Raw genomic sequence first — 18,293 nt, 5'->3', positions numbered from 1 at the left:
CTACTTTCTATTGATTTTAGAGCAATTCTGGGAAGTGTTTAGTCAAAAATAAGGTTTTTGTAGGTAGTGTATGTGCCATTGGAAATGAATGTGGCCATTGAAAACATTTTGTCAAATTTCGGTGTAAACATACTTTGGAACCACACTTTTTGTTTTTAACAAAAAAATGGCATATAACTTTTCAACGCCTTGAATTTGTGAATTTTGGGATCCGCAAATTATGTGAATGGGACAAAAATGTTAGGACAAGTAGCGTTTCAAAATTTGAAATTGTACATTTTTACCACTGAAAACAAATGGGGCTCTTTTTATCCCAAAACGCATATTTGTGGCGTAACATGAACGTTAGGGGCGGAATCGGAAGAGTCTTTGTCACGGGAATGGAACATTTAAAGGTTTTCAAGCTGTGTGGCATGCCGAAAAAGTTGACTGGGAAAAATGTGATTAATTTATCATTTACAATAGTGAATAAACTATTCTTACCAGAGGAGACAGTGAAAGGCTGTGATCCAACGCTAGGAGGCAAACTGTCAAATAGGAAATAAAAAAGTTAATCTTAATTGGCTGCCATTGATCACTAAATGTCCAATCTAAATTCACAGTAGAGGATGATTAGCTGTCACGTGATTTAAATAAATAATATATGATAAATGAATATCATCATCAGTGGCATTGAAAGAGTTCAAATCATGTTTTTTCACCTGTCTGCAGGGCGCCTTGGAGGTTTGGGGCGGGGAGGCAGAGTCTTATTGAAGGGGAAGGTGTTGAATTTTGATGCTTGAAAGAATGGAAAAAAGAAAGTTTATTTTCAGTAAATCAATTTTAAATTAATTTTAAGCATTAATTTAAAGCAGTTAATAAATTATTAGTTGATTTTTTACAATTTTTATCCCAGACAGTTGTTTTAGGTGGTTTCGTTTACCTGACATGTTTCGGAGGCTACTTCCGCCTTCATCAGAGTGTCACTCATTTTGGTTTGTCGCGTCTTTATCAGCTGATGGATGAAGGCTTGATTCACCTGTCAGATTTGAAAGGCGAGTCACGCCTTCTGCTGACCTTTCACTCTTTCAGGATGCTGGCCCAGGTAGTAGAGAGCATGTAAGCCCCCTCGTCCCTGTTGATGGTCCTTGGGCCCCGCTTGCTAATTTCAATGGCCTCCCTGATGCAGCGCTGATGTTTGTTTTCTTCGGTGCGGATGACCCTGGCCTTTTCCCAGTCCATAATGTGATTTTCCCTTTTGCAGTGGTAGGTGATGGCTGACTTGTAGTGTTCCTGTTGTGCTTGTTCTTTTATTGCCCCTGTTTGTCTTATTGCAGTCTCCTACTCACATTCCTTCTTGTGTTCTGTTTTTCTCGTAATAAAGCTCCTTCCTGTCTCCGACGAAGAAAACAATCAGCGCTGGATCAGGGAGGCCATTGAAATCCGCATGCGGGGCCCGAGGACCATCAACAGGGACGACGAGGCTTACATACTCTCTACTACCTGGAACAGCATCCTGGAAGAGCGAATGGTCAGCAGAGGGCGTGACTACCCTGGCAAATCTGACAGGGGAGTCGCGCCTTCATCCATCAGCTGATAAAGATTCATCACACCAACATCAGTGACACTCTGATGAAGGTGGATGTAGTCGCCGAAACATGTCAGGTAAATAACACATCCTAAAATAATTGTCTGGGATAAAAGAAAAAAACTTAACTAATCTAAAAGTAGGGACAAAATGAATTCAGTACAGCAATTAATAAATTATTACCCTTCAATTTACAATGTCTTTTTACAGCATGAGAGCAAGCTCATAATTTCAAAGGATTTGCTAACTTTTCACTACCTAAATTTCATATGACTCGTAAAGGATGTGTCTGTATGTGGAGTAAAACTCTGGAACAGTCTGGATTTACAATATAAGCAGTGCCAAAGTATTCAGAGATGCAAATTCTTTTATAAACATCAGGTACGACCACAATATACAGAAAGAGGGTTCTAAATGTCTTAGGTATAAAACATTTAATTATATTGCTAATATTACAATGTATCGTGTATATTGTAAATATATATACAGTGAGGAGCAGAAGTATTTGCACTCCTTGTGATTTTGCAAGTTCACCCATTTAGAAAATAGGTAGAGGTCTGAAATTTCAATTATAGATGTATTTCCACTCAAAGAGACATAATCTAATAAAATCCAGAAATCACACTGTATAATTTTTAGGGCTGTCAAACGATTACAATTTTTAATCGAGTTAATTACAGCTTAAAAATTAATTAATTGTAATTAATCGCAATTCAAACCATCTATAAAATATGCCATATTTTTCTGTTAATTAGTGTTGGAATGGAAAGATAAGACACAAGATGGATATATACATTCAACATACGGTACATAAGTACTGTATTTGTTTATTGTAACAGTAAATCAACAAAATGGCATTATTAACATTCTGTTAAAGCGATCCATGGATAGAAAGACTTGCAGTTCTTAAAAGATAAATGTTAGCACAAGTTATAGAAATTTTATATTAAAACCCCTCTTAATGTTTTCGTTTTAATAAAATTTGTAAAATTTTCAATAAAAAAATAAACTAGTAGCTCGCCATTGTTGATGTCAATAATTACACAATGATCCTGTGGTGCTGAAACCCATAAAATCAGTCGCACCGAAGTGCCAGCAGAGGGCGGCAAAAGACCGAAAAACACAAGTAACAAGTGTGACACTGTGCTGTCATTTTATTCTGTTTGAGCGGGGGCATGTGCGTTAAATGCGTCAAAAATTTTAACGTGATTAATTTTTAAAAAATTAATTACCGCCCGTTAACGCAATAATTTTGACAGCCCTATTAATATTTTAAATAATGTATTTGTAATTGACTGGGGTTCATAAGTATTTGTACCCCTGAGAATCAGCAATAATTATGATACTTAAAGAGTTGTCAGTCCACCTTAAAAAAACAGTCCCCCTTTTACCCCTTTACCCGCCACCAGTTTGAGCTCAATATTGTCACGTGTGCACCCCAGAGCTTTCCAAAGACACCAGGGAAAAAATGTTGAGCTCCACAAAGCTGGAAAAGGCTATAGGACAATTGGAAAGCATCTTGGTAAGAATATAAATCAACAGTTGCAGCAATTGTTAGAAAATGGAAAAGGCTAAACATGACTGAGTATCTACCTCGGACTGGGGCTCCCCATAAAATCTCTCCTCGTGGGGCATCATTTGGTGAGAATACATCAACAGTTGCAGCAATTGTTAGAAAATAGAAGAGGCTATACATGACTGATAATCTACCTCGGACTCAGGCTCCATGTAAAATCTCTCCTCGTGGGGCATCACTCATGATGAGAAAAGCGAGAGCTCAGCCTAGAACTACACAGCAGGAGCTGGTCAATGACCTGAAGAGAGCTGGATGCACAGTTTCAAAGGCAAGTGTCAGTAGAACACTACAGTGCAATGGTTTAAAATCATGCATTGCTCAGAAGGTTGAAGCCATTACATGTAAAGGCCCGTCTGATGTTTGCCAGGGACCATCTGAATAATGCAGAGTGGTCATGAGAGAAAGTCATGTGGTCAGATGAGACCAAAGTAAACCTTTTTGGTGCAAACTTTACTCGTTGTGGGTTGAGGAAAAAGAAGGATGTGTACAATCCCAAGAACACCATCCCCACTGCGAAGTATAGGGGTGGAAACCTCATGCTTTGGGGCTGCTTTCGGCAAAGGGGACAGGACGACTGTACAGTATAAAGAAGAGGTAAATGGTGAAATGTATCGTCAGAATTTGAGCCACAGCAGCCAATTGAGCCAATGCAGATTCTTGACTACTGACACCTTGTCCAATGCAGATTCTTGACTCTTGACAAGGTGATGATGCTGGAACATTGGTTTGGTGCCTTTCCAGTGAGATATACAAAGATGACTGCCTGAAGAAAACAACAAAATTCCCTCAGTCTTTGATGATATGGGGCTGCATGTCAGGCAAAAGCATTGGGGAGATGGATGTGGTTAAATCTTCAATAAATGCACAAGTTTACATTGAAATTTTAGACAGCTTTCTTATCCCTTGAATTGAAAATATGATTTTCAATTTCCAAGTTGACAATGTACCATGCCACAGAGCTAAAACTGTTAAAGCATTCCTTGGAGAAAGACTCATCCCGTCAATGTCATGGCCTGCAAATAGCCCAGATCTCAACCCTATTGAAAACCTGTGGTGGAAATTGAAAGAAATGGTCCACAGCAAGGCTCCGACCTGCAAGGATGATCTGGCAACTGCAATCAAAGAGAGTTGGCACCAAATTGATGAAGAATAGTCATCAAGTCCATGCCTCAGAGACTGCAAGCTGTCACAAAAGCCAGAGGTGGTGATACGAAATACTAGAGATGTGTTTTGATTGTTATTTCTTTGTTTGTTTCTCATGATTCCATATTTCTTTCCTCAGAATGGAGTGATTCCGTATATATTTCCCTGTACTTGCTCTATAAAAGTAACATTTACTGACCATAATGTTTTTTATTCATTTCTTTTAGTGTTTCTGAATGCCAAAGAGTTGCACTTTTGAACAAATTCTTTTTTTTTTCCCAAGCTTTTTATCTGAGTTTGTTCAACATGATAAAATGTCTGAGTGAGTGCTCGTCCGAGACTGGTGATTCCATACTTTTTGCTAGGGATTGTAGAATGGGTTGCCTTCATTATAAGGCTTATATAAGAGTTATAATGAAGGCCAAATTTTTTGTGGCTCCAGACATATTTGTTTTTTTGATCCAGTATGGCTCTTTCAACATTTTGAGTTGCTGACCCCTGCAATATAGCCTTGAGTATAGGGCTAGCAAAGAGAAGCTCTGATGCTGGAGACAAACCCCTTGGTGTAGGCTCCCAAATCTTGTCTTTTAATGCACAGTTAGGACAAAGTAATGGGTGGTCCTGTCGCCCCAGGGGTTGCTTCCATCTGGCAGCAGGTCCACAAATAACATTGGATAATGAATAATACACACCTCAACAACAATGGATGTCACTATGAGTACCAGTTAAGCTGTTACTATACAGTGGGGCAAATAAGTATTTAGTCAACCACTAATTGTGCAAGTTCTCCCACTTGAAAATATTAGAGAGGCCTGTAATTGTCGACATGGGTAAACCTCCACCATGAGAGACAGAATGTGGAAAACCCCCCAGAAAATCACATTGTTTGATTTTTAAAGAATTTATTTGCAAATCATGGTGGAAAAAAGTATTTGCTCAATACCAAAAGTTAATCTCAATACTTTATTATGTACCCTTTGTTGGTAATAACAGAGGCCAAACGTTTTCTATAATTCTTCACAAGCTTTTCACGCACCGTTGCTGGTATTTTGGCCCCTTCCTCCATGCAAATCTCCTCTAGAGCAGTGATGTTTTGGGGCTGTCGTTGGGCAACACGGACTTTCAACTCCCTCCACAGATTTTCTATGGGGTCGAGATCTGGAGACTGGCTAGGTCACTCCAGGACCTTGAAATGCCACTCCTTTGTTGCCCTGGCTGTGTGTTTTGGATCATTGTCATGTTGAAAGACCCAGCCACTCAAAATCTCTCGATACATGGCCCCATTAATTCTTTCCTTTACACAGATCAGTCGTCCTGGTCCCTTTGCAGAAAAACAGCCCTTCCACTTGCTTCATAGTGGGTATGGTGTTCTTCGGATGCAATTCAGTATTCTTTCTCCTCCATACACGAGAACCTGTGTTAAAAGTTCTATTTTGGTTTCATCTGACCATAACACATTCTCCCAGTCCTCTTCTAGATCATCCAAATGCTCTCTAGCGAACCGCAGACCGGCCTGGACGTGTACTGGCTTCGGCAGGGGGACACGTCTGGCAGTGCAGGATTTGAGTCCCTGGCGGCGCATTGTGTTACTGATAGTAGCGTTTGTTACTGTGGTCCCAGCCCTCTGTAGGTCATTCACTAGGTCCCCCCGTGTGGTTCTGGGATTTTTGCTCACCGTTCTTGTTATCATTTTGACGCCACGGGGTGAGATCTTGCATGGAGCCCCAGATCGAGGAAGATTATCAGTGGTCTTGTATGTCTTCCATTTTCTAATAATTGTTCCCACAGTTGATTTCTTTACACCAAGCGATTTACCTATTGCAGATTCAGTCTTCCCAGCCTGGTGCAGGTCTTCAATTTTGTCTCTGGTGTCCTTCGACAGCTCTTTGGTCTTGGCCGTAGTTAGGAGTGTGACTGATTGATGTTGTGGACAGGTGTCTTTTATACCGATAATGAGTTAAAACAGGTGCCATTAATACAGGTAACGGGCGGAGCCTCGTTAGACCTCGTTAGACGAAGTTAAACCTCTTTGACAGCCAGGATTCTTGCTTGTTTGTAGGTGACCAAATACTTATTTTCCACTCTAATTTGGAAATCAATTCTTTAAAAATCAAACAATGTGATTTTCTGTTTTTTTTTCCACATTCTGTCTCTCATGGTTGAGGTTTACCCATGTTGACAATTACAGACCTCTCTAATCTAGGAGGAGAACTTGCACAATTATTGGTTGACTAAATACTTATTTGCCCCACTGTATATATACAGTATTTGACTATTCAATGTACGATCAGTATATGAGGACGGTGGCGATGACAGTGATGATGGCGGTGGTAGTGATGGTAATGATGGCGATGATGATGACGATATTGAGAAGTGACTGTATACTAATGGAAACTTTAATGAGTAAATAGGTGGTGGGACCCAAAAAAGGCTTGGCTTCTTCCCACCCCTTTATTACATATGTATGTGTTTTGCTATTATTTTGTTATAATCATGATTACTAATATTATTGTGTTTTTCCCCGCTTGTTGTTGTATTTCCTCGTTACAGCTCGAAATCAATAAATGAACTTGGAATGACATTTTCTCACTATCATTGTTTGAAGGCCTGACAGAGGAGTTGCTTCTGCCGATGGAGGTTGAGGAGGAAGGAGGTGGGACCAGAGGTTTGGACCTGCCGAGATGAGCCAGGACAACGTTAACCAAGACTATGTAAGATGGCGTTTGTGAGTTTATGTGTGAGCTTACCTTTGCGAGGGTACACTTGGCTGGAACACACAGTCAATAATAATTTACACACAAGTCTAATTGATATATATTATACAAATACACTCACCTTCTCTGCTAAATTGGGACCTGTGAAGAGGAAAAGAAAATCTCAAGTTTTTATGTACAGTAGGAAATAACAAGAAGTTTACCTCGAATAGGAGAGGAATTGCGGCCCGGCTTGTTGCTGCGGAAGATTTTCGGCGGTCCCGGAAGCACTGAAAATCCCAACATGATGCAATTATGATGAATTCTGATACAAGAAATGATGATTTGAAATTTTACTTACACTTCTCGGAACATCGTCTAGAAAATTGTGGTGAGCGCTCTCGACTAGGATTTACTGCCTGAGCAAACACACCAAAATATATTCAATCAATCTGTGAGTGCCTCATTGATTGCCATCAAATAATTGATTATCATCATATTTCAAATAGTGGAAGTGAATGTTTCTGAAGTGGCCGTTTATTCACAACACTGTAAAAAAAATTAAACGTCCTATTAGTCATGCTTACTAAAAAGTTTAAGTATTAAAAGTTTTTTTTGGACTATAAGTCGCACTAGCGAAAAAATGCACGAAGAGTGGAAAAAACATAAACAGTACAAGTTGCACTCGAGTATAAGTCGAATTTTGGGGAGGTCATTTTATTTAATCACAGACCAAGCACAAATATTATACATGATAGTTGTAGTAAAGAAGAGAACAAAGTGCAAAATAAGTTAACATATTAACAGTTATTCAGATAAAGATAAAACAAACTCCCGATCTCACTCCAAACCACTACCAAATTGATTCAAGCAGTGTTGTTTTTGACAGCCATTTTAATTTCCGTCTTAGTCTTAGTCTTTTGGATGATAATACTTATTAATTCTTGGTTATATTTTAGACATCTCAAAATGGGTTTGGCTTCTAGTTTATGTTGACGAAAAGCCAAGACTAATTTCGTCTAGTTTTAGTCGATGTTTACAAAGTTATGTTTTCATCTGTAAAATAAATTATAAAATATACCAAAAAAAAAAAAAATGTACAGATAGATAAAGGTTTCCAACTATTTCAAATGAACATTGACAGACAAGCACATATTGTAGTATCTACAAGTGCAACGCCAACTTGGTGATAATACTCACTCAGCAGGAAAACAGTACATTATTTGCAATTGATTAAACCAGTGCTTCTCAATTATTTTCTGTTACGCCCCCCCAAGGAAGACGTAAATGTTTCGCGCCCCCCCCAACTCTCTGCCGCCACTGTAAATAGTATCATTCGTCTATATTACTATTATAAGTACGCCTCAGCCTAACATTGTGTCCTTTTTTTTCTATTAAAGAAAAAAAGTAACATAGATCAACTTATAATAAAGTATAACTTTTTTAACATTGTGTTGCTTGTAACAGAAAAGACTTAATGCGCATCAATTTGCCTGAAGTTAAAAAAAAAAAAAAAGTCACATCCAAACTGTAAAAATACACTCAAGGTACATTTTTGACCATTTGATACTGAAAAATAAAATGTAATAAAATCAGTAAATAATAACAAATTCAAATTGATTAGAAACATTTACTCTTCAGGACAACATGCCAAAAAATTTGACCGAAAAAAAACAAAACTGAATAGAAGGGGGGAAAAAGGTCTCTGGACAGAAGGAAAGTTTTTATTTTCGCTGATTCACCACAGTGCTCACTGGTTTACTGATATAACACTGACAAAGCGGGACGATTGTGACAATTGGCAATATTCGGCACATTTTCGCTGAAAAACAATCAAGCGGCCTATCAATGAGATTGAGGTCTAATGTCTTTAAATGGCGTCTTAACTGATTCGGCTTCTCCGCTATAATCATTTTTAGACTCAGTAAACAGTGGTCTTTCCTCATTTCCCACTATATTAAAAGTCAAAGGCAAACGGCCCGAAAAAAGCGCATTCTCGGCGGCCGAGGGAGAACCGTAGGTGAGGGCGGTGGTCGTGACGATCCCAAGCCGAAAACGGCACTTCTCGGCCGGACACGTGAGAAAGACAGTGGGTCGCTGTGTGAGTCCAGCTCTGCATGAGTCTCTTCCGTGTGCTCTTGCTTACTTCAAAAATACTGCACGCACTTTGAAAATGAGAGCGCCACTGCCACCCACGGAGTGGATGTGCAAGTACACTTTATTCTAGTACGGCAAAAAAAAAAAAAAAAAGCATGTTCCCCGAGGTCACTCGCGCCCCCCCTGGCATCGCTCTGCGCCCCCCTGGGGGGGCGCGCCCCACCATTTGAGAAGTACTGGATTAAACCCACTTGGGCGCCACGAACTGTATGTAAAAGAGGTTGTCCAAAAGTTTAAGAGGATGCTTGCCTTTAGCATTAGCCTAATGTGAATGCTATGTTAACGCTACAAGTTACATTTAGTGTGTGGTGATCACTCAGCACTGACCTTTAAAGTGTCTGTGACACGAAAAAGCATGTTTATTTCATAATACACGCGGTATTTTATGCCCCTGAATGATATGGGCCGCTTGGATGTGTGTGGAAGCGATCGCTATTTTTATTTAGTTTTTTGAATCCCGCGCCATGAAAATGAGTGACTTCCGGCTTCGGTCTTGCATTGAGGAGGAGGGCGCTGTGACATGTACGGTAGAAGACGTCCTCTTCACGCTACAGTGTACTGTTGTGTATGAGGACGAAGGATTCAGCTGATTTTGTGGATTAATACGTTTATTTTTCGCATCACGCCAGCCAAACGGCTGCAGAAAAATCATTCTGTATGAGGGAGAGGCGTATGCACCTTTTGGGAGTTTCAAAAGGTTCCCATTCACCGTGGATATTTACTGTGGGACCAATGGACTTATGAGGAAGTGAGTAAACATCTTGTTTTGTATTATGTCAAATACGAATACAGCGATTACAAAGTAAACACTACAAACTTCCTTTAAATGAAGGACTACTTACGTTTGATCATTGATAGGCATGTAAAAAGCTCTCCTAATGCTAATTAGCAGCAGCACGTTAGCTGCACAACAAATCCAGCCACCCTCCTCCGGGGAATGAACTGTAAATTGCTCTCCGCCGGGCGGTTTGCCGATCCACTAAAACAATCGACAACCGGGTCGTCATGTCAAATAATCCAGGATAGTTATGTTTGATTTTCCACTTCGAAGACTTTGAAACATCACTCGGTTCGGGTTAGCATGTCGGCTAGCTGTCATGGCTTCTGGTTTGTTTACATTTTCCGAAGCCGGGGAAGGGAAATGACATATGTCCGATTTAGGTGTCATAAAATATCGTTCGGGAGGTGCGACAGTAAAGGTGAAGTCGACATTTTTGACCATTATGGAGTAATTTTGCCATGTCGTCCTGAATAAATGCATTTTTATTATTTCATATTCCATTCAGCACAAGACTGTTATTTGTCATGAACATGCCATTTATTTAGCAATTGGGGAAAATACTTGGATAAAAAGAATATCCTGTAAAAATATTGAAGTAAAGAGACAGAAACAATGACATTTTGCCGCTCTCTTCGTCGCGTTTTCCTCATTGTGAATAGTTCCCCCTCGATGGGCTGACTGGTCCTTCTCAAGCCATTTATATAGCTATTGGGGAAAATACTTGGATAAAAAGAATATCCTGTAAAAATATTGAAGTAAAGAGACAGAAACAATGACATTTTGCGGCTCTCTTCGTCGCGTTTTCCTCGTTCTGAATAATTCCCCCTCAATGGGCTGAATAGTAAAACTGATGAGCCCAGTCTACCGCTGACGTCATCCACCTGTTGGGGACGCTAAAGCCCTATAATGGTAGGCGTGGCTAACCGGCAGATTAAAAAACTAATTTCTCGTCATCTGTGCTTTTCTAAATTGTTGTATATAGTCGAATCGTCTCAAAATATGATTCTAATTCACATAATAATGCCATTTAAGACTTTTTTTCTCGTGTCATATGCTCTTTAAAGGCTAAAGCAACATTGCATATTCTCTCTGGCCAAGATAAGAAAATAAATCTTAACTGTGTGTGCCTGGAGAGTAAAGAGGACACTGCACTGGTGAGCGGGGGGAGGGAGGGCGCAGCACGTCACATGAGTGACAAATAGACACTGCTAGGATGCAGGCTAACTACACATAAAATGTCACACATTGTGAACATGTGACGGGAACTATTGCATATTTTCGTCTCGTTCTCGTCTTGTCAGACAAAAACTGGCATTAGGCTCGATATGTTTTATTCTCCCAAAACTTGATTCTAGTTCGTTATCATCTCATCATGAAAAAAGTGTTCATTCAACATTTCGTTATTGTCATCGTTGACGAAAACAACACTGCATTGGAGTCTTCATTTTTAGAATCATTTCGAATTCGATTCAATTTCGAAGAACTGCACCAAATTGAAGACAAGGGCATACCTCGAGTATAAGTACATTGATCCCTCGCTACATCGCTTAAAATTGCGGATTTTTTTCAATTAACAAAAATAAATAAATAAAGACAAATTAGCTGTCCCGAGCCAATCCCGTCATCTCACTCTCCCTCCTGCTGCTCTTGTTGGTCAGGCAGTGCACTGGAATTGCTTCTTAAAGTTAACGATGATTGACTGACGTTAAGGTTTGATCTTGCCACAGATGCTTGGAAGCCGAAACTTCAAGCGCCACATGCGTCTATCTTCATTTAACTTGTTAAACAGTTGCTGTGGCAACACATTGTGTGTAAGTGAGCAGCTTTAGCGATTTGAGTGGACTCATTCAATTAAGCATTTAATAAAGACATTTAATAAAGCATTTTTTTACTTTAGACTTGCTTAAAAATAATTCGGTGGGACAGTAACATGTTTAAAACTTACTAATACTAATTATTACATTTGAAGTGCTTAAACCCCATTTATTAAATAGTTTAAAAAACGTTTTTTTTAAAGTGAAAAAAACATGTCTAATATGTATCTATATCAAATGCTTAATCTGAAAACATCAAACACAAAAAAATATATATTTCTTTTCTTCTGGTGCTACTTCGTGGTTTTTCACATATCGTGGCGGGTTCTGGTTCCCATTAACCGTGAAAAATGAGGGATCACATATCAATATATAAATCGCACCTGACGGGTCAGAATCGACCTTCACCGCGCAACGCCTTTAAGGAGGGGGCCGCTGTCCAGTCAATCGCTGAGTAAAAACATGCAGAATTTTAACACGCCGGATTTAAAAAGTACGAAAGCTGTTCCGCATACAAACAGGAAGGTTTGTCTCAGGAGTGATTTGTTCGAGAATTCAAGGTAATTGAAATATTTTTCGTACCATACATGTATTTTGAAATGTTGTGAAAAAAATCAATGGAAGAATGGGAACCGCTCCGGCATTGGCGTCATTCATCGACATATGCTCTTTCAACAAAAAATCGAGACTGTTTGACGTTCATATCTATAAAGAATTCAGGCATTTAAGCATTTATTCACAAGAATTTTCAACGGAAAAAGCTCTGTTTACAAATGGCGGCCGCCACATTGACTAACAGACTAGCATCATTCTTCAACATAGTTACATAAAATAAATGCTAACTACCAGTTTTTTTCCCCTTTTAACAAAAAATGAAAACTGTTTTACATTCATATCTATTCATTCACAAGAATTTTCAGTGGAAAAAGATCTTTGTGATTCCACTCAGTCAGCTTTGACAGCCACGCCAACAATGCAGGCCCCCTATTAATCGTCCCGGCGCCCCGTGTCCCATCAATAATTATGAAGTCTATGCCTGACTATAAGTTGCAGGCAAAGCCATACTATGAAAAAAAAGTGCGACTTACAGTTCGGAAAATATGGTAGTCATTCTACCTAAAAAAATTAAGTAGATGTAATTCGAATTCTTGATGTGTTTAACAATATATTTTTAGAACCTTGGATGCCATTTTACCAGTTTTGCACACCAAGCTTCACCCTCCCACCAATACATTTATCACTAGTAGACATTCATTACATTTGAAACGGGAGGCTGACCCCCCACTTCAAAGTGATTGGACATCTAGTTCCGTCAATGGCACCCAATGAGTTGAAAAATAAAATTGTTCTTCCTCTGGCCAAGATGCACCCTCACACCAATTAGTTTACCACTATTAGATACCCAATCCATTTGAAGTGCGAATGCGAACCCTCCCACTTCCAATGGATTGGACGTCTATGGCTATCAACGGCAGACAATGAGTTAGGCAGTGTCTGACCTGAACATGAGAGCAATTACTTCAGTCCATGGAGTATGCAGTAATATTGCAGTAGTATTTAGAAAATGTATCCCATGTTTTTTTCAAAAAACGTATCGTTATTCAGTGCGCTTCTCAGCATACAGTATGTGCCCCCGACACGTCACAGAGATTCCTTTTATACTGTAATACCAGACCCACAGGAAGTGCACACTATGGCAACAGCAGTGTGACATAAATATGTTACAGGTACTGTATCGGCATCTGCTGATACCACACAGGAATGGGTATCGGGAGCCATAAAATAGTTTTGGTGCAACACTATTACTACGACTTCAACTTAATTTTCAGTTTTTTTAGTCTTTCATCTAAACATGAAAATTCAAAATCAGTTGACCTGACATTTCAATTTTTGTGAACTTTTTTTTTTCCCTAATACTGTACCACTACTTATATACTCACTGATAGTGATGGTACAGGTGGGCGCGGACAAACAGCAGGGGGCGCATCCCTGGACGACTCGCTTTTATTCCTCGTGTCTGCAAGGTGACAGTAGATTGGCGGACTTGTAGATGTAATGTTTGTCACTTCGGTCGACCTCAAATATTACCGATGTATTGGCTGTCTTTGAGGTTGACTGCATCGCGCAGCTTGTGCGCCAATAAATCCCCCGGCCGTTCCGAGGGGGGCAGTTCGTAATGCCGGATCACGTCGTCGTCAGGTTTCTCGTAATCGCTGTTGTTGCTGTCCTCGTCATCGGGGTTCTCGTAATCGTTGGCGTCATCGTCCTAAAATGCGACAAAAAGGATTTAAAGACGATTCTGTAAGGATGGTTTAGCTGCAACTTTGGCGTAAAAAACATGAACTTACAGAATGATTGTCACCTGAACTTTGAACATCACAAACTGGCGAAAACAGAAGATTATTTGCAGCAGGAAAAATCCAAACATGTTGCATTTACGAGATGATTAAACGTACCTGGTTCATGAAATTTAGGCGTCATGCTTCTGTGATGGAGATAAATAACATTCAGTTTATTTGCTTTAGTCATAAAATCAAAATAATTTGGAATAACAGTAACAATAGCACATGTTCGACAAATATAGGGATTTCCCGATCCGATCACGTGATCGGAAATCAGTCCGATCGCGCCATTATTCAGAGGATCGGAATCGGGACAAAAGGATCGGGTTTTTAATTTTTTTTTAGTTTTTCTGCTTCATGCTCGTACAGCCTCTCACACTCCCTCCTGCTGCTTTTCTTGGTCACCAGTGCAGCTGGTGTTTGGTACTTTTAGTACGTTTAGTTACTTTGAGTGAGTACTTTGAGTTAACGATGACTGACAGGTTTGTAGCTTTGATCTGGCGAGTAAAGGCTCGGTAGCCAAATGTGTTAATCATCCTTTAGTCAATCTTCGTTGTCGAGAGGCTGCTCTTGTTAGCGTGAGCGTCAAAGGGTGAGTGGACTCGCTCATGAATTATATGAATGTTAATGAGAGTGATTAAAGTATGGCGTTAAAGGTGAAAGTGTGGAGCTTTGGCAATATACTGTATATTGCAATGTTAATTTTTTTTCTAATATCGTTCGGACGTAGTTTCTAATTTTTAAAAACTTTTTAATGGCTAAAAAGTAACAAAATAATCCAGAAATACAATGCCATTGCCAAAAGATATAAAAATATATTTTTTTACTCTGCAATACAGTAAAAAGTACAATAATGTAACATGTTTGGAACGTTTGTTCAAATAAAAACAAAAACAAAAAAAACCTTTTTGGAATATAAGCCACTACTTTTTCCCTTCGTTTTGAATCCTGCGGCTTATAGACCAGTGCGGTTTATTTGCTGATTTATTAGGGTTAATAGGCAACACATGCCTCCTAGCATCCATTGCAGCGTTTCAGATGTAAATAACAATCAAAATTCATGTTCTGTGCTAATTATTTGTTCAGTTACTGTTCCAATTGTTTCATTAAGACTGTCATAAGACCATCATAATTATGACAGATATGACACTGCCATGAGCATGAATGAATGCTTATTACAGATGTGATTTTAAACTCCATTTATGTCCAGTTTGGATATTTTACATCCATTCAAAAGTGAGATAATTTGCCGGATAACACTAAATTACATTTTTATAAGCATTCATTAATGCTCATGACAGTGTCATGTCATAGTTATGATTGTCTAACGACAGTCTTATGGCGCCAATGTCAAATAAAGTGTAATAAAGTGTTGCCAAATACCATAAGTAGCAATTAATGAAACAACTGGAACAGTAACTGAATAAATAATGATCACAGAACATGAATTTTGATTATTATTTAGATCTGTGGTGCTGCAATGCATGCTAGGAGGCAGGTTTCACAACAACGGTTTTGACAGCAGGTTGCAGAAGAGGTTGAATGTCTCCCCAAAGGGAGCAGTGATTTCCAAATGAAGCTTCTTGAAGCAATAAAGCTTTGCAGACAATTCGTTCGAAGCTTCATGGTGGTTCATTTGGTCTTACGACGGTCGTATAATGCCGCTGTCAAATAAAACGTAACCGGTTAATATCTTTTGGTGTAAATATCTCATAATACAGTGAGGACAGCGGCAGCTTATTTATTAACAACTGCCGTTTTCGTGTCACATTTGGTGGGTGGTGGCTTATAGTCAGGTGCGCCATTATAGTGCGAAAACTACAGTACTCTTTCTTTTTTGGTATCGGAGTGGGACTGGATATCGGCAGCCTCTCAAAATCAAGTGACTCGGACACGTGTGCAAAACTATGCAATTGAGACATCTCTAGTCAAATTTATTTATATTTTTACCACAAAACAAGGACTTACATTTTACCAAACAGGCCTCGTTTTTCTTCGTTTTTGCTGATGTCAGCACTCAGTTTGAAAATCATACTGTAAAAGCACACAAACACAGTTTACAATGTCCATTTTACCATACCATATGGCGGAAAACACTCAGGTGACTTGAAGTACCGCTCTGAGACCCCCAATTTGGCCAACTTTTAAAATTGTCCGATATGCATGTGTGACACATCATTGTAAAGCTTAAAATTTTTAATTTTCTGGGGGGGAAAAATTTTGAACAGGAGGGCATATTTTAAAAAACATTTTTTTAAACAGCAAAACGTTTACTGGAGGTGAGAGCACGCGAGAGCATAATTAAAGACACCATGATTTTAACGAGATGTTATCGCGTACTTACCTCTTTTCGATCCAAAAATTCCATGTAGCATGTATCACAGAGTGTCAAGACACAGCTGTGAATGGGTACAGCCGGATTTTTGGGGGATTTTATGGGTGAAACATGGTACTATAACAACGATGCAGAAATCGCAGACATCGAGGAGTAATCGAGATTTTCATTTCCATATATTTACCCTATTAAACGTTTTTTTTCCAATTGTTATTTGTCTGGATTGATTATTTATCATCTAAAATATTGGGGAAAATGCGACAGTAACGGAAAAAAATATAATTAAGCGATAGTTATGAGGTAGATATCCATGACGTTTTACAGACACTAATTGTTTCATTGTGCCATAATTTGTTTAAAAGTTAAAAATATGCGAGTGAATTATTTTTTTAAGTCGTTTTTTTTTTTCCTAAACGAAATATGACGAAATGACAGACATTTTGAATAATCAATATAATTAATTACCTTCGCTTTATTGCTGGGTTGAAACAAAAGCGGTTGTGCGACGTCTGTAAACGGGGGTTTCCAGGGTAAAACGGAAAAATAAAAAATAGTTCGGGGGCTTAATGCGCCATGAATCTGCTATGGCAGCATATAGACGTATTGCTGTATCAAACACAACAGTTCTTTTGGCTTAAAATACAGCAGTTTATTATAAGGAGGGGTGCAAGAGCAGAAACTGCGTTTTCAGTCTTGTCTGTGTTTTCCGCCACATATATTTTTTACAGCAAATGTATGAAGTGCTGCCCCCTTAAGGGAAATGCAAATATTTCGTTAAGTGCGCTTACGGTGTTAGAAGTTTAGGGAATTTCAGCAGGTCATTCTCACTCAAGTTCTGCAAACAGAAAACATTCCTTTGTTGTCAGCCCTTCCATTTCAAATGGATCGGACGTCTATCACGTTTTATCTACTTGCGTACAACAAAAACTCACCACAAATCGCTTTCCGTTGATGGAGTTCTTCAAAACAGTTCTATCACAGTCTGACAGATTCATCTGCAACACACGCATCGATTCAGTCTTTTTTTCGGCTTGAGTTTCCATTTTTTTTAACAAGTTTGTTGCGCGTTATACACATCTTAAAAATCGAGTCTGACCTTCCTCAGGTAGTCGGCCAGTTGCTGAGGGCTCCACTCCATGACCTCAGACCGAGATGGCATTCGGCCGCCGCTCATCCTGCGTGTCCCCCCTTTACCGCAGAAGCCTTTCAGTTACGCTTTTTCAGTGGTTCCTCTTTCAGGCCGGTCTAAACTAGACTTTCATCCAGTGTTTGGACCTTTTAAGGCGGGAGAAAAACGATCATGTCAAAGTGGAACCAAGATGGCTTCCTTTCTTCTTCCTGTCTCTTTAGCTCCGTACGCTTGTCGAGGTCTCGCTCTCTATTTCTTAACCTCAGAGGAAGTGACAGAGAAGAGGGGAGACGAAAACGGCGTCTTCCTTCTTCACCACAAAGCGGAACAGCCAGTGGGTGACTGATGGCACTGAGTCAGCGACACGAGGGACATTTTAGACTCGTTTCCATTTAGAGTTCTGAGAATTTTCAGTTCTTCCTTCCAAATGTGTCTGAAGTGAATTCCCAAATTTTTGCAGTATAGCATTTGCACGGATTCGATCCTCCTTAATTTGCTGAAGATCGCGATTATTCGCCAAAGAAAATGTATTACTTTGGCGCCATCAGGTGGAATCTTCGTGTCAGTTTTCGTTCATTGTCGGCATTATTTTCAGTTATGTGAGTGTGTGGGGTGAATGCACCATGCTTGCCACTCGGGTTGTCCCGACTCCCAATCACATATTTTTGCAACTGTTTTCGATTCACAGTCACTAGATTTTAAGGATCTGCCAATATCGAGTTCTGATCCGATACCTCCGTAATGTATTGAGGGGGA

At 39.4% G+C, this 18,293-nt stretch overlaps 1 protein-coding gene across 1 annotated transcript in view; it reads right to left on the bottom strand.

Moving 5' to 3' along the window:
* Positions 1–17,792, bottom strand: part of lcp2a (lymphocyte cytosolic protein 2a) — a 45,791-nt gene extending 27,999 nt beyond the window's left edge. Inside the window, exons 1-15 of the mRNA XM_057821308.1 lie at positions 17,505–17,792; positions 17,341–17,403; positions 17,197–17,243; positions 16,042–16,107; positions 14,188–14,216; positions 14,080–14,114; positions 13,820–13,997; positions 13,672–13,748; positions 7,341–7,398; positions 7,204–7,269; positions 7,122–7,141; positions 7,034–7,053; positions 6,877–6,959; positions 702–777; positions 484–527 (exon numbers count right to left, since the gene is read on the bottom strand). Coding sequence (XP_057677291.1) covers positions 484–527; positions 702–777; positions 6,877–6,959; positions 7,034–7,053; positions 7,122–7,141; positions 7,204–7,269; positions 7,341–7,398; positions 13,672–13,748; positions 13,820–13,997; positions 14,080–14,114; positions 14,188–14,216; positions 16,042–16,107; positions 17,197–17,243; positions 17,341–17,403; positions 17,505–17,582 — 940 coding nt within the window. The 5' untranslated portion in view covers positions 17,583–17,792. The remainder of the gene's footprint in view (positions 1–483; positions 528–701; positions 778–6,876; positions 6,960–7,033; positions 7,054–7,121; positions 7,142–7,203; positions 7,270–7,340; positions 7,399–13,671; positions 13,749–13,819; positions 13,998–14,079; positions 14,115–14,187; positions 14,217–16,041; positions 16,108–17,196; positions 17,244–17,340; positions 17,404–17,504) is intronic.
* Positions 17,793–18,293: the final 501 nt, after the last annotated feature.

This window comes from Corythoichthys intestinalis, chromosome 18 (assembly GCF_030265065.1).
Source record: "Corythoichthys intestinalis isolate RoL2023-P3 chromosome 18, ASM3026506v1, whole genome shotgun sequence".
Taxonomy (NCBI): domain Eukaryota; kingdom Metazoa; phylum Chordata; class Actinopteri; order Syngnathiformes; family Syngnathidae; genus Corythoichthys; species Corythoichthys intestinalis.
This window is presented reverse-complemented; position numbering and strand designations above follow the sequence as displayed.